Source organism: Dermacentor silvarum, chromosome 7 (genome assembly GCF_013339745.2).
Source record: "Dermacentor silvarum isolate Dsil-2018 chromosome 7, BIME_Dsil_1.4, whole genome shotgun sequence".
In the NCBI taxonomy this organism is placed as follows: domain Eukaryota; kingdom Metazoa; phylum Arthropoda; class Arachnida; order Ixodida; family Ixodidae; genus Dermacentor; species Dermacentor silvarum.
The window spans coordinates 80,234,865-80,249,896 of NC_051160.1; the positions used below are offsets into that span (position 1 = coordinate 80,234,865).

At 49.0% G+C, this 15,032-nt stretch overlaps 2 protein-coding genes across 2 annotated transcripts in view; one reads left to right on the forward strand and one right to left on the reverse strand.

Moving 5' to 3' along the window:
- The window catches only part of LOC125946830 (scoloptoxin SSD14-like), a 109,305-nt gene that overhangs the window by 49,575 nt on the left and 44,698 nt on the right, over window positions 1-15,032 (reverse strand). Inside the window, exon 7 of the mRNA XM_049670913.1 lies at window positions 1,733-1,946. Within this exon, the coding sequence (XP_049526870.1) occupies window positions 1,733-1,946 (214 nt within the window). The remainder of the gene's footprint in view (window positions 1-1,732; window positions 1,947-15,032) is intronic.
- LOC119459601 (uncharacterized) lies at window positions 11,832-14,089 on the forward strand. The gene has a single exon (XM_037721300.2). The coding sequence runs from the start codon at window positions 11,832-11,834 to the stop codon at window positions 13,983-13,985; it is 2,154 nt and encodes a 717-aa protein (XP_037577228.2). The 3' UTR covers window positions 13,986-14,089.

Here is a 15,032-nt window from a genome sequence, read left to right on the forward strand (position 1 = left end):
GCGTCCCTCGCGCCCTTTCACTCGCACATACAGCGTTCGGCGGCGCGCGGCCACGATTTCATCTCCATTGACGTCATACGGAACCTCACGGCGACGGCGACGGCGACGGCGACGGCGACGCCGACGGCGACGGCGACGCCGACGGCAGAAATCTGCTTTTGAGTGTCCATATAATTGCTATCGCAATAAAACATATGAAAAAACAAGAGACATTCAAATATTAGCAGGTGCCTATAAATTTGCCTTCATTTAGTTATTTTCTTAACAGTCAAAGAAATCCTGTAAATTTTTGACAATGAAATATTGGCGCAAATGGCGACCCTAAGCACCAGCAAATATTTTTATTACAAAATCGCAAGGCGTCATGGTTCTGTACTCAGCCCACCTGGTGGTCATATTTATGCTACCGTAAAAGTAGTTTCCTGATTTTTTTTTTACAACCACCTATATTTTAACTGCATAGAGAGGCAAAAACCCACAATGACAAGATGAAAGGGCTTTTATTTAGAAATTCTGTATGCGGTGCACGATGGCACTAAATGAAATGCTTGTTATGTGATTTAAGGGCTTAGGCACGTCTTCTTGTGCTGTGGTCCACACCTACTACGCTCATGGCCTTAATGAATTCCAGGGAAACACTATTTAGTGGAAATTTCATTAAGATGATACAGGAAGTGTCAATGACATACGACACGGGACGTTTGTGTGAAAAAAAATTATTTGGCAGCTGTCACACACAATGCCACGACAACGTCAGTTTGTGAGCTTATAACTACATTAACGTTGAAACAGCCTAGCCGTGAACAAAAATCCTATTCTGCGGCATATTAACAACGCAGCTATGCGCAACACATTCTACTGTTTTTAAGTCACTTAGAGCTTCATTGAAGTGGCGATAATGTGGCAGATCAAATTGTATGACCTAAAACGGCCAATGTTGGTGCAAAAAGGTAACAAACATGTCCTTTGGCTGCCATCTTTGGGGGACGTACTCCAGTGCGTAATAAAGAGAAATATATATTAAGCAAAATTTCACTTCTTCGACGACACGGCAGAGCTAAAGTTTCGTATTGATTCCGGCTACTGACGATAGGGTCCGGAGTACGATAAAGGGAGAAAGGCACCTCAATATGGCAAAATTTATGACAAAGTTTATCGCAAGCTTCTTAGGCAGGAAAGCAATCGTTCACTTGCGCCTGAACTAGTATTTAACAGAGAGGCCACAATCGACTTTGTCACTGAGGTACTTTTCGTTTCAAATATTCACAATGCAATCTTTTATTGTGTCGGAAAATTACGATCAGTTTCATTCATGTTCATCATTAGCATCACTAAAACGGCTTGCTGGTAGCTTTCATAAGCAAGTACCAAACATTTATCTTGGACCATACATTCCTCTTTAACTGGCAATTCAACAATATTTTTTACCCATGACCTCTTAGCTTTCGGAGAAACACTTTCATGCTTCATTTCATATGTATTGGCGCATTAAAAAACTGCATTCATAAAAAAACTAAAAAAAAAACGATTTCGTATCTTGCCAGTTCAACAGTGTTATTCTCCGCTGAACATACTCTATGAAAATGCATTATGGTTGTTCCAATTTAAGTGCAAAACTGTCGCGAAAATTTTTCACTTACAGCTTGGATCCAAAGGGAACGATATGAATATGTATACTTGCGGCCGTGTTTGCCGCGTGCGCGTTTCGTTATATTTTGTGTATGCCGGTTACCTGAGCCAGAGCCCACATTCCAGGAATTCCTCCTCCGGCTCCCGCCTGCAAGAGAAGGAGACTGTGTTCGTGGTTCTTGGCGAACACGGGCACCATGGATGTTCTGGGCTGCTTCTTCCCTTTCCGACCGTTTGGTACATCGGCTGTCGCAGCGAAAGCGCTCATGTAGTTGTTCATGATGAGCCCTGGCACGGAAGCTTTCTTGCTTCCAAACCTGCATGTGCCATAAGACGTGCCTTTTACCGCCTTCACGTTTCTCTGCACACTGTGAGTCGAAGCTCAATCACCCTTACTCTCGTTCAGCGTATATTTATCCGCCAAGTGGAAAATTCATACTTTTTCCCGCTTATTCCAGAAACGGCGCTTCAGATGAAATGACAAAACAAAACATTCTGCGTTCCCAATGAGTTTGAAATATTAACTTTTAGAAATCACCTAATAATAAACAAGCGGAATTATGTCGTAGTAAAATGCTACAGTTTTGCGTAAGTGTTTTACAGATGCCTGTACCTATTCTGTAGAACAAACTTTCAGACACCTGTAACGGGAACCAAGTTCGAGTTCGTGGAACACACATCTCAAACTGGTATGTGAACTTTGCTGAAATATATGGGACGATGTCCCAGATACTTACGCCTTGTGCAAGAATGCAAACTGTGCATGCGGTTGTACAACATAGCAGATACATGTATGAGTAAGAAGATGTGTGTTAGCTGCAGCTATTTCCGGGGAACTCGAACATAGATCACTAATTTTCTGGTACATTAGCTTAAAAATAAACTTCAAAGTCCATTTTATTCTGCGTCTCTTTCATTTCGTAATTTATTCTGGAACGCTTTTTCGTATAAGTGAGCCGGAGATTAGTATTCCTCAAATTTATGTGTATTGCGATTACATAAATACCTGGAAACCGGGGTACGACTTTGCTTAGTATTCGCTGCGTCAGGAAGCTGTATAATCTACTAATTTAGGAAACAGATTTCTAATGAGATCTTTTTTCAGAAGTTGCGGTTAACTAGGCATATAAAAAACAATAGGAGCACCATATTGGGAACGTAATGAAAGGAGATTTGGCAATACGATTTATCCAGTTGGCAGTTTTTGTAAGTGTCGAGTGCAAGAATGATATCATCGAATGTGGAATAAATCAGTTATACAACTGCCACTTACATATATTACAAACAAATCAGAACTTCTGAAAATTGTCATAAATAGTGCAGACACCGAAAGTGACTGGTAAACCAACATACCATATATGACTGGAGTTTACGTGAAGTTTCTGCCAAGATAGTAAGCAAATTTTAAAAATCACCTCTCGCATATAGCGAAATTTAGTCTAGTAATTGAGCTGCATAAGCTGCCTAAGCATAAGCTGCTTCAGCTCCATATGCATAATAGACTAGTTCCAAAAATTCCCTAATGAATTTTTTAAACCATTACCTCGCGGCACATTTGTCATATACAATTGTAACTGGTGAGCCTGCAAGGAATATTCGCTTCAAACGAATTGTATAAGTGAATTCAATTTCGAGATATGCACCACGAAGATTGCAGCAAAAATGCCCTGTCATTCCAAATCATTTTGAAGAAAACACCGTTTTATGCATGAAACTAAGAAAGGAAATGGACTGCCAATGTATTTCTTCGCAAAGTTTAGGAATTAATATCTTATAATTGGTGTCATCCTGAGAATCGGTTGCATTTGAGTACGTCTAATCGTCTCCCTGGCTACCATTTCTAAACGGGAATATGTGGCGTAAGGTAATTTTTTTGAAAACGTAATTAGTGAAATTGCTTTAAATGATCAAATGTGAATTTAGATTTTTCATGCAAATAATGTCCACCTCTTTGAGCAATAGAGCTCAAGAATTAAAGCTGTGCTATCTGCAACAACTTATTTTAAAAAGAAATGCCAATAGTCTTCGCAGAAACACGCAGCATAAGACCAAACATGCGACCTCTGTAATAACGGTGGTTGAATAGGAGAGGTGGCCAAACGAGCGCCGCAAGCGCAACGCCGAACCTCTCGAGTTTCTACAGCGGTCGCCAGGGGGCGCCAGGGGTTTGATGGGCTCAAAGACGCGCATCACAAGCTTTCGCTGTGCTGTAAAACGTCGGTTATTATCGCAAATGTGTGGCTTGAAAACGTTGTTTCTGTTTCCAATAGCTTGTAGAGGCTGTCTGCCGGCCTTGCCCACAAAAAGGAGGGTATCAGGGTTGATGGAGCCTAAAAATTTCTAATCGGCGCGGCTGATCTCGACAAGGCTGACACAAAGGGCTAGTCGCTATAGGGACGCGCGTTTATTTTTTTGGAAGTATGAAAAATTTTGCCAGCTAGTGTACAACGTAAATAAAATACTTGGTTTTCAGATCATTGTGGGTAGCATTGGGCTTATGGGCGTAGTTGATTTATGATCACCTGGCTGTAACTAAATTTCACTGTTGCGCGGTCACCAATTGTTTATAATCAGGTTAACGGCGCAAAGCTACCGGATGGGTTAATTGTATAATTACTGTTCAGCTCCCTTCAGGTGCCGTTCAGGCTCCTTCACCAGTAGCGTCAGATGGCGAGTGTAAATATGCACGCGCCTTCGAAATGCTGGACACTGTAAACGACGGGAGTAGATGCCGTTCTATCTAGACAGACCTGCGCCGCCGAGCCTTCGTGTTCGCGGCGGACCTTGGCGGGCCACTCGATATTTGAGCAGCAACAAATAGAAACGGCGTAAGACAATCAATCCCGTTGTAGACGCGGTGCAGTGTGCGTCACGTGGGATGCACATTGCAGACATATCGCGCACGCTGAAGCTTCTACAAGGAATATCCCGGTGGCGCAGAAAGCGTCGATGAACTTTGCTTTTTAAATCAGCCGGTCCTCCCAGTGATTTATTCTTTACGTGACTTGCTTGAAAAGGGGCTATTTTTCGACCCCACGTTGTTCATTAATAATAATAATAATAATAATAATAATAATAATAATAATAATAATAATAATAATAATAATATATTATTCAGCACGCCAAAATAAGTTTGGAAAGAGTATTAACTACTGTTGCTGCATAGCCGTATAGGCTATTAAAGGAGTGTTTGGTAATATTGTAATGAGGAAGAGGAATCCAGTGTACTCGATCGTGAAGATATAAAAAAGATATTCCTTCCAAGCGTCGTTCATTTATTTTATTTATTTATTTATTTACAAAATACTGAAGGCCCACGCGGGCCCAAGCAGGAGGGGTAAAATTACAACAGAGCATTCAGGACTACAATACAATACAAGCAGGACTACAATACAATACAATTTATTTGGCAATGACGCATTGGTCACCATATAGTTGTCGGAACAATTCGTTATCTGGCAAAAATAAATAAATAAAAGAATCGAATAAACAAGGAATAAACGACGCGTCTGAAGTCACGCTGCATGCGTAAATCCGCGCGACAAGTCCGTTTTGAGCGACGGTAACTATTCAGTGGTATTGAAGACCCCCATAGTGTACGACAGCACGATACGAAGCTTTTTATTGAATGTCGGAGACGTAAAAATACCGTTTGAATGCTCGCGACGCCTACCTGCTACGTACTTTCAAGTACGGTGGAGCGGAGAAGTAAGCCCGGGCTACCCCTGCTGCCACCTCACGCAAAGCTGCGGCAACTCGAGAGCCGTCGCGTCATGCGCGGCCCATTGGCGGAGCGGCGTCGTTTGGCCACCTCTCCTATTCTACCACCGTGCTCAGTAATATTTGATAACATAATCTTGAATGTTATTTAACATAATATTTGTTCCAAATTACGTGCAAAGCTTGTGGTATGGGAGCTTATGGAAACGTTCAAAAATTTCGAGGCCTCTTCTGCCATTAAAAAGTGATTTGCAATGAAAGTGTTTCGTCGATTGGTATATTCCCAGGGATATATCGATTTCAATTAATCATGTTTCAGCGGGGACAGCAGCAGCTAGCCAGCCCTCTTTAAATAAAAAGTCGTTCCAAAATCATTTTTCATAACAAGGTCGCGGCATTCAGCGCGCACACGTAGTATAAACATGGCTTCGCCTGCTGCAGCACATAAATGCTATAGCTGAGCCCTCTTAACGACCGCCAATCAAAATCACTGATGCCGCGTGCGCAAGCTGGTAGGTTCTAGGCCGGCTGCACGTTTAATTTCTTTATCACCTGGTTGTTCCATAATTTGACAGATTTCTGCCAGATGGCATGTTACGAAATGCATGTCATTTAGTTAGGGGTCCTGTCTTGTTTTTTTTCTATCTGAAACAACGTTTTCGTACAAAAAGATATATATATATATCTTATGGGGTTTTACGTGCCAAAACCAGTTCTGATTATGAGGCACGCCGTAGTGGGCGACTCCGGAAATTTGGACCACATGGGGTTCTTTAACGTGCACATAAATCTAAGTACACGGGTGTTTTCGCATTTCGCCCCCATCGAAATGTACAAAAAGATAGCTGTCTGTTTTTGCAAACTGGGAACGTGCTTTTAAACTTCTTTTGCCAGTTCAGTTACCCAGTTGTTACGCGTCCTTGAAAGTGTGTTTTTCTTCAGGTGAAGGTTTATGAAGAGACACTAGGAAATATTTCTTTCCTCTCGAGCCATGCCAGGCGCATGGCTCGAGAGCACTTATGTTGCTCAAACATAACAGAAAATAGGTTTGGAGTCGGATGTGCGCAAATGAAACGCGAAATTAAAAGAGTGGCCGCGGACGTAGTATTCATATAAAGCAATATAGCTGAAGCTACATGAAGGATACCATTTGCATTATACCAAAGCAGATTTCTTGTGCACATTTGTTGCAGCAAATGTACACGCTGTAATAATTATTGCACAAGCTTCATCGCTTAACACAAACAGGCACCTCTGAATTTTAAAATTGTGTCCTCAATATGCCGCGCACGTGGCTATTCATTTCAATCATTCTCATATAGCTTCACAATATTTTATAAATGATGAAGGTCTTCATACATTTAGACGACGACCAACGCAGAGGAGAATGAAAAATTATTGGTAAAGATACATGGGCGTGGTAATACGGCCTGTCAAGTAAAGAAACGAACTCGCCATCCCGGCCGGGCGAAAGTGGGTTACCACTGAAGCTGTCCAATACCCCCGCTACAAATCCTTGGCTAGGGGGAGGGGGTTGCAATGCTCTATTGCTTTACAATCATGATATGATGGTAATTCACAGTAATTGTAGTAATCGTAATTTTGGCAACTGGCTGCCGCTGGTCGTATTGCTATTTCCTTACTCATTCTGCTCCCCGTATTCACAGCGATTCCTCTGGAGTTCAAACTATGCGTTGCTTACCCATAGAGGCGGTGAAACCAACAATTAAAGCAGTTGCTAGGCTCGTTATTTTATAGGTTAAGGGCTAGTGATGCCACTCCCCACGTCGCTAGCTGCCGTCGGAGAGGCAGCTTGCGCAACAGTATTATCTACCAAGAAACGTATGCGGGGAGCGCTCGGGGAGCGCTACGTGCTCCCTATTCTTATCGGGAGTGCCTTATCATCAACGATCTGGTCTGGATGCTTGCTTTATGCTTGTTTTTTATCCAAACGATTGCTGAGCACTTTTTCGCTTCTATCCCTGAAGGTATTTCTTTGCAGCGAAGCTGTTAAGGGATCACTGTTCGACGGTCATCGCGTCCGGCAATAGAAAAAAAAATTGCTGCGGCTTAGCTCAGCTAACCCTGGATACGCAAAGCGAAAGCTTGGTTTAGCCTGGTTCAATTTTGGTTTCACTTGGTTAGCCTTTGGTTTAGCTGTTATTATTATACTTAAGTATACACTGATCGATATAAGCCAGGCATAAATTATAAGCCGACAAGTCCAAGCGTTTTGCGAGCCGAACGGCTAGCTTTTACTCAGTCTCCAACGCTAGCTTCGCGCACTTGGTATTCCGGACCCTCTCTAGTGGAGCAGTTCGCCGGGCGAAAAGCGCGTGTCAGACGCCGCTTGACCTTTTTATCCTACGTCCTGATGCAATAGAACGCGCGGTTGTCGACGGGAGCGGACGCGCTTCACATCGACTCCTGCTATTATGCCAATCAACGCAGCGTTAATTTACAGTTACCGCGATATAATTGGTACCAAAGTGTGCGCGAAGGTGCGGGGCATCGACCGGTACCAGTTTTGACCAAGCGGTACGTGCTTTTCTCGATTTACGAGGACTCTTCGCTAGTGCGGTGCGGACTTTTCGCTAAGCCTAACGTAGGCCTACCACGAGTACGCCCACCGGTCGTGATGGGCCCGGCCGCTAGGCCTAACCCGGCGACGAGTACGACCAAGATGGCGTCCGAAATGGAAGTGGTCACGTCGATGGGAGACAACATGGCGTCAAGGCTGGTCGGCCTCCGGCAAGCGCATCAAGCAGATCATGGCGGGCAAGGAAAACGGTGAGCCCGCCGCCATTAGTCGCCAGTCTAGACCCAAGACCAGGGCCAGCTTTGCTAAGAGAGTTGCAGCTTCGGTAACGAAAGCGGCGAGGATGCCGATAGATATGCCGAAAGAAGACACCAAGGTAGTCATGAGACCACGTGGCGGTCTCAACGTAGCGACAACGCAGGCTTCAGTTATGTCGGTCGTCAGGACGGCGGCTTGAGTAACGAAGGAAGAAGCCAAAGCAGACACCATCTGCACAAACGCGCAGCAAAACATCATCGTGGTCAGCACCCCGGACGAGAGGCGCGCCACGCTGTACTCTAAAGCCCAGACCACACGTACGCTTGCGGACGCGCGAAAGCGCGCGTCTACGCGTCTTGTGGTTGCCGCGCCTAGCGAGGAATGGCGGTTTGCATCCACAAATACGCGCGACAGCGCGCGCTCACTGGCCTCACTTGTTTACACCTTGGCAGACGCCACTTCGTATTTCGTTGTTGGCAGTGCTTCAAAATGCTTCGATATTTATAAACGTAATTCTTATCTTTTTGGAGCTGTTAGATCAGCACAAAAAGTGAAGAAGCACTTTCTTGCATGGTATAATTCTGCTTAACTGAGAGTTGAATGTACCGCGCCGTCGCTGCGTAGCCAGGCGCACCGACGCGAGGCAGCCCAGGCGCGCGATAACTGAGAGGAGCTGATCAGCGAGATCGCGCCGCGTTTCGACGCGTACGAGCCGTGCTGCACTGTCTGCGCATGCGTGGGCGCGTGGACGCGAGCTCGCGCGCGTTCGCAAGCGTACGTGCGGTCTGGGCTTAAGGTCAAAGCCCTTAACATAGGAAGTAAGACATACGAAATTAACGCCTACCGAACGGCGCCGGATGGCACGGTCAAGGGAGTCATCCGAGGCATAGCCGTAGACGATACCCCGGAGGAGATAGCCGAAAACATCGTGAAGCCCTACAACCCCCTAGCGATGGAGGCGCACAGAATCGGCAATAAAACCCCGGTGATAGTACTTTTCACAGGACAGAAAGTACCGAACTACGTCAAGTATGGCTCGATATTGGTCAAGTGCGGGCTTTACCGCAAGCACTTTGACGTGTGCAAGCAATGCGGCAGGGTCGGCCATAGAAGAGACGTATGCCCGAATACCAACGCCAAAGTGTGCTTCGGCTGCGGAATCGCGAACCCCAGAGAGGGTCACGAACGCGAATGCGAGCCCAAGTGCAAGCTATGCGGGGGACAGCACCCAACGGGCGAGAGGGAATGCAAAAACAAGTACAAGATGCCGTACGTGGTCAAGAAGCGGCAATGGGAACGCAAGATGGAAGCCATGCAGCAGCAACCGGACCCGGAAAGCTCTCCGCCGCGACGAGCGTCGCCTGCCGAGGGACCCCGCGGGGAATCAAAGCAGCGCGACAGCAGCCGAAAAAGGGACGACAGCAAAATAGGCAGGAGTGCCAGTCGCCGCAGACTGTCGCAGTCGAGGGAGAGAGGCTCCTGGGCCGACGCAGTCAAGGCAAACATGGCAGAGAAGAGACAACCACCAGCGCAAAACGCCGCGAAGATCCAAGAAGCGAACGAGGTGGAGAAAGCCTTGAGAGAGGAGAACGAGAAGCTAAAGCGGAGAATCGCCGAACAGGACGCAACCATCAAGGAAATCAACGAGAAGCTAACGACATTAATTGCGATGCAGCAACAGCAGCCACAGCAGCAACAGCAGCAGCAGCAACAGCAGCAGCCGACGCCCGCACAACAGAGGAAACAAGAGATGACCGAGGACGAACCAGAGGTCGAGGTGGACCCGAGAGCCACGATAGCGGCAGGACCGGCTCCCAAGAGGAGAGCCATAGAGGGCGCCAAAGAACGAAAGATAACGGAGAGCATCGAAAAACAGGGCGACAGACTCGACCATCTTGAGGCGACCAGCAAGGTAACCAACGAACGCCTCACCGCGCTCGAGCAAACGGTTCAGCAGATGACAACCAACATTCAGAGCACGATCCAGAACATGATGGCGCAGATGCAAACACAGCTGCAGGCGCACATACACGCACAAATGCAAAGTATGGAAGCACAGATCATCGCCAAACTGCAGCAATCAAGCCGGGACAGCACGCATAGCAGTAACCACACCGCCAGTGAGAGACCTCTTGGTCTGGCATTGGAATTGCAACTGCTTTACGGGCAAGAGAGCGGTGCTGCTGAAACACTTGCAGCAACAAACGAGGAAACCAGACGTAATAATGATACAAGAAACACACAGCGAAGAGACACCGAGACTCCCGGGCTACCGGTCGCACGACAGCCCGCCGAGCGAAAGGGACACGTCCAAGGGCAAGGGCAGAGGGGTCTGCACCTTCGTTAGGAAAGGGATCACCTTCATAGAACACGAGCTGATCGGCAGAAGCGCCATCGAACACTGCACGGTGGAAGTAATTACGGGCAAGAAGAGGAAGGAGAGCTCTTTCCTGGTGAACGTCTACAGCAATGCATCTCACGGACAACAGAAGTTCAAGGTACTCCTTCACAAGGCGAGTAGAGTCGCGGGGAGCAATACGCTCCTACTGTGCGGAGACTTTAACGCTCCGAACCATGACTGGGGCTACCAAAGAACGACGGTCAAGGGAAGAGAGCTGATGCAAGATGCCACCGACGTGGGACTGAACCTAATCACGGATCCGGTCTTTCCCACCAGGATCGGTACATCGGTTACGAGAGAAACCACTCCGGACCTTACCTTCGTCAAAACCGAAGAAAGAACGAGAGAAGCGGAATGGAGAAAGACGGGACAAGAGCTGGGCAGCGATCACTACATCGTGGAGGTCGTCGTACCGCTCGAAGGCCAAGGCAACACCGGCATAAGGAAGCATCGCATAACGGATTGGGACACCTTTCGAAAGGCACTACCCGCGGTGCAACCGGACATTATGGACATCGAGCAATGGGCGGCTAACGTCGTTGGGACGACGGAAAGAGCCACCAAAGAGCTGGAAACGGACGAACGGATAGACAAGATGGACAGTCGGCTGGCCCGCCTGATAGAAGGCAAGCAGTCCATAAAGGCGAGGTGGCAGAAGCAACGAACGAACCGAAGTCTAAGGAAGAAGATCGCCGTGCTCAACAGGCATATCGAGGCTCACTGCAAGGTGCTATGCACCCAACAATGGAACGAGGCCTGCAATGAAGCCGACGGACAGTTACACAAGGGCAAGACGTGGAACATGCTGCGGCACCTCCTCGACGAAACAAAGACCAAGGGCCACGAACACAACAACCTGGCCAGGATCCTACACAAGACAATCTGCGAACACGGAGAGGACGAGATCAAGTGGAACTTGGACGCTAAGTACCTACCGACCACCGCCACGGAAAGACACCCGGATTACCAAGGCAACGAGAACGAGACGCTAGATCGAGACATCGAGACATGGGAAGTCAGAGCTGCCCTGCAGGATCTCAATGGCAGGTCCGCCGCGGGTCCCGACCGAGTGACCAACAGAGCGCTCAAGAACCTCAACGAAGCGGCCATCGAAACGCTCACGAAATTCTACAAAACAAGTGCTGGCAAGATGGAAGGCTACCCAAGCAATGGAAAGCAGCCAAGACGATCCTCATCCCCAAGCCTGGCAGACCACCAAACATAGAGAACCTCAGGCGGATCTCGCTCACTTCGTGCGTGGGAAAGGTCCTCGAGCACGTTCTCATGAACAGGTGGCAGCGTTACCTGGAAGAATCGGAGCTCTACCCAAATTCCATCATAGGGTTTCGGAACAAGCTCGGGAAGCAAGACGCCAAGATCTTACTGAAGAACGAGATCATCGACGATATGACGGCCGCCAAGGACAACAGAGCCATACTTGGGCTGGACCTGCAGAGCGCCTTCGATAAAGTGAGGCACTCGGCTATCCTGGCCCAAGTATGCAGGCTAAACATGGGCAGAAAGACATACGAGTACATCAAAGACTTCCTGACGGAACGGACCACCGAAATCTGCGCGGGAGACCTGCAGCTCGCAGAGAAGAAGCTGGGCAGCTTCGGAACCCCGCAGGGCTCGGTGATCTCCCCGTTACTCTTCAACCTCGTGATGATCGGGGTGGGCAACCGGCTAGAAAGAGTAACGAGAGTCCGGCACACCATCTACGCCGACGACGTTACGCTATGGGTACCGGGAGGAAGTGACGGACACATCGAGACAACGCTGCAAGAAGCGGTCAACGCCATCGAGGAGCAGCTAGACGGGTCTGGATTCGTCTGCTCTCCGGCCAAGTCCGAGCTGCTGGTGATGCCACCGAAAGGAGCGGGCAGGAAAACACAGAACATGGAATTCAAGTACGAGCATCCCAAGATCACGATCAAGACGGCGGTAGGACAAGTAATACCGGAGGTCGAGAAGATTCGAGTGCTCGGGCTGCTCATCGAGCGAAATCGAGTCAACGGTGAAACGGTGAACAAGCTCGCGGGCAAAGCGGCCGCGGCAATGAAACTCATCAAGAGGGTGTCCAACAGAAGAGCGGGGATGAAGGAGGAGAGCCTGACTAGGCTCGTTCAATCCTTTGCAGTTAGCCACATAACGTACGTCGCCGCCTTCCACAACTGGAGGCCGAGTGAACGTAACAAGATAGACGCCACCATACGGAAGGCGTATAAGGCGGCACTCGGTTTCCTCGGGAGCACGAGCACCGAAAAATTCATGGCGCTGGGAGTCCACAGCACGCTGGACAAAATAGCCGAGGCACATAGAACGGCGCAACTGGAACGTCTCTCTGAACCGAGAACCGGAAGACAGATACTGCGGGACCTTGGCTTCGAGGCGAGGGAAGGCAAGCAGCAGAACAACGCACCTATACCGGATAGCATCAATAGAAAGCTCAGGGTCTGCCCGATCACGAAGAACGTGAACCCCGAGCACAACAAGGAGCGGAGGTTGGCGAGGGTCAGGGCTCTCGTGGACCTCCACGCCAGAGAAGAAGGCGCCGTCTACGTGGACGCGGCGGAGTATCGAGGAAGCAACGACGCATACGCGGCGGTGGTCGTCGGAGCATCGACGGGTGCAACGAAGACCGCAGCGAGCGTCCGGACTCGAGAAGCGCACCAAGCGGAGGAGGTGGCTATCGCCTTGGCCGTCTCCGACCCCGGATGCACTACAGTGCTGTGTGACTCTAGAACGGCAGTGAAGAACAATGCCAAGGGTATGGTATGTAGTGAGGCTGCGCGCATACTGCGCAAGTTCGAAGACATCTGGCGCGAAAGTGCTGCTGTGATCAAGGGGTTTCCGGCCCACATGGGCAGTGACGTGTCGGAACGCGGGAACGCGAACCACAACAAGACGGCCAACGCAGCCGCGCGAGGACAAACCAACCGCGCGGCTGCAAACACGGCCGACTCGGAGTGTTGGTCGCGGTACAGTGCCAATCACAAGATGACCACCTTCAACGAAATAGTGAAATGGTACAGACTGAACAGACAGACTATGCCACCACCTCACCCGGGGCTTACCCGGAAGGAGGCAGTGTTATACAGACAATTACAGAGGGGGTCCCTGCTCACCCCGGTGCTAGCTAAGCACGTGTGTCCGAGTGTGTACACGAGTGACGTGTGTAGACTGTGTGCGAAGGAGAGAGCTACCGCGGCTCACATCCTTTGGGACAGTGGCGTAAATCCGAGAGAAGCCAGTGAGAAGACGACGATCCCGCCGCAGCTAGAGGCTACAACGAGGATCTACGATCAAGAGACACAACTCAAGGCCATCCAGCAGGTCTCGGCAGCTCTAGAAAGGCAGCGACCGAGCGAAACCGAGGAAAAGGGGGGTGGCACCCCCAGGAAGGGGGCGGTGGCCCTCTCGGACCCGCGGAAGTAGCGAGGGAGCAAGACCTCGAGGAGCATAACGCACGAGACTGACGTAGTGGCCGCGTCGCGATGAAAGCTCGTCCTCCCTGCGTGGAGGGAGCCGAATCGACTCTGCAGGCATTCTCAATAAAGTTATTCTCTCTCTCACGCCGCTTGAGGCGTGAGACGCCGCGGCATGGTCATACCATAGAGAAAGAAACGTTGCCAGTCAGCTGCGGAGCCAGCTGCTGCGGTTACTAGGCAACGGCTCAGCTCGCGGTACTGCCACCGGCCACAGCGAAACGGCGCGAGTGCGGCCAGTGTAGCTTTCCCTACAACACAAAAAAACTCTCATTGGCCCCATGCTGTATGTGCGAGTGCAAGCGAGCGAGGGCGATGGACGCGTGGTTTCACCGGGACCTAACGCACGGCGGAGAGCGAACGCGACTTCCCAGTGGAAGGGGAGCGGTGAGCGAGGACGGCATCGAGGCACCCTAACAGGCCTCGGAAACTCCGCTAGTTTTCTGTAGTAGTGATCTGTCCGCGTAAATGTCCGCGCGAATTGCCGTGCCATCCATGAGATGGATGCAAAACCAAAATCGAAACCAAAATTGCAAGAAGCAGGCCGGGAGAAGCTATTCTGCGCATTGGCCATTAGGGCAATTACAATAAATGTTTTTTACATGTGTGTACATGAAACACTATCCGCGGTTTGTTGCACTGTCTGTTCCCATTTTGGTTTTCGCAAACGAACACAATAAAGTGAGCCCAAAGAACTGTTGTGTTGAAAGTGGAATTATTTTTTAATATAATTTGGCCACATGCTTGCTTGATCGTAATAATGAACGGGATTGAGTGCTTGAAAACGCAAACGGAACCCACTGCGCACAACGCCTGGCACGGCCACAGCAGTGCGCGCTTCGGTCCGGCGGGGCGTCTGATAACGCCTCTACAAAAAGAAAAAAAAAAAATAGGTCGCACCGCGGACAGCTAAAGAAATAAAAAAAAACTGCGCGAAGCATGAGGGGGGGGGGGGGGCGACATGCGAGGAGGGGTAGGAAAGTCATGAGGGAAAGGA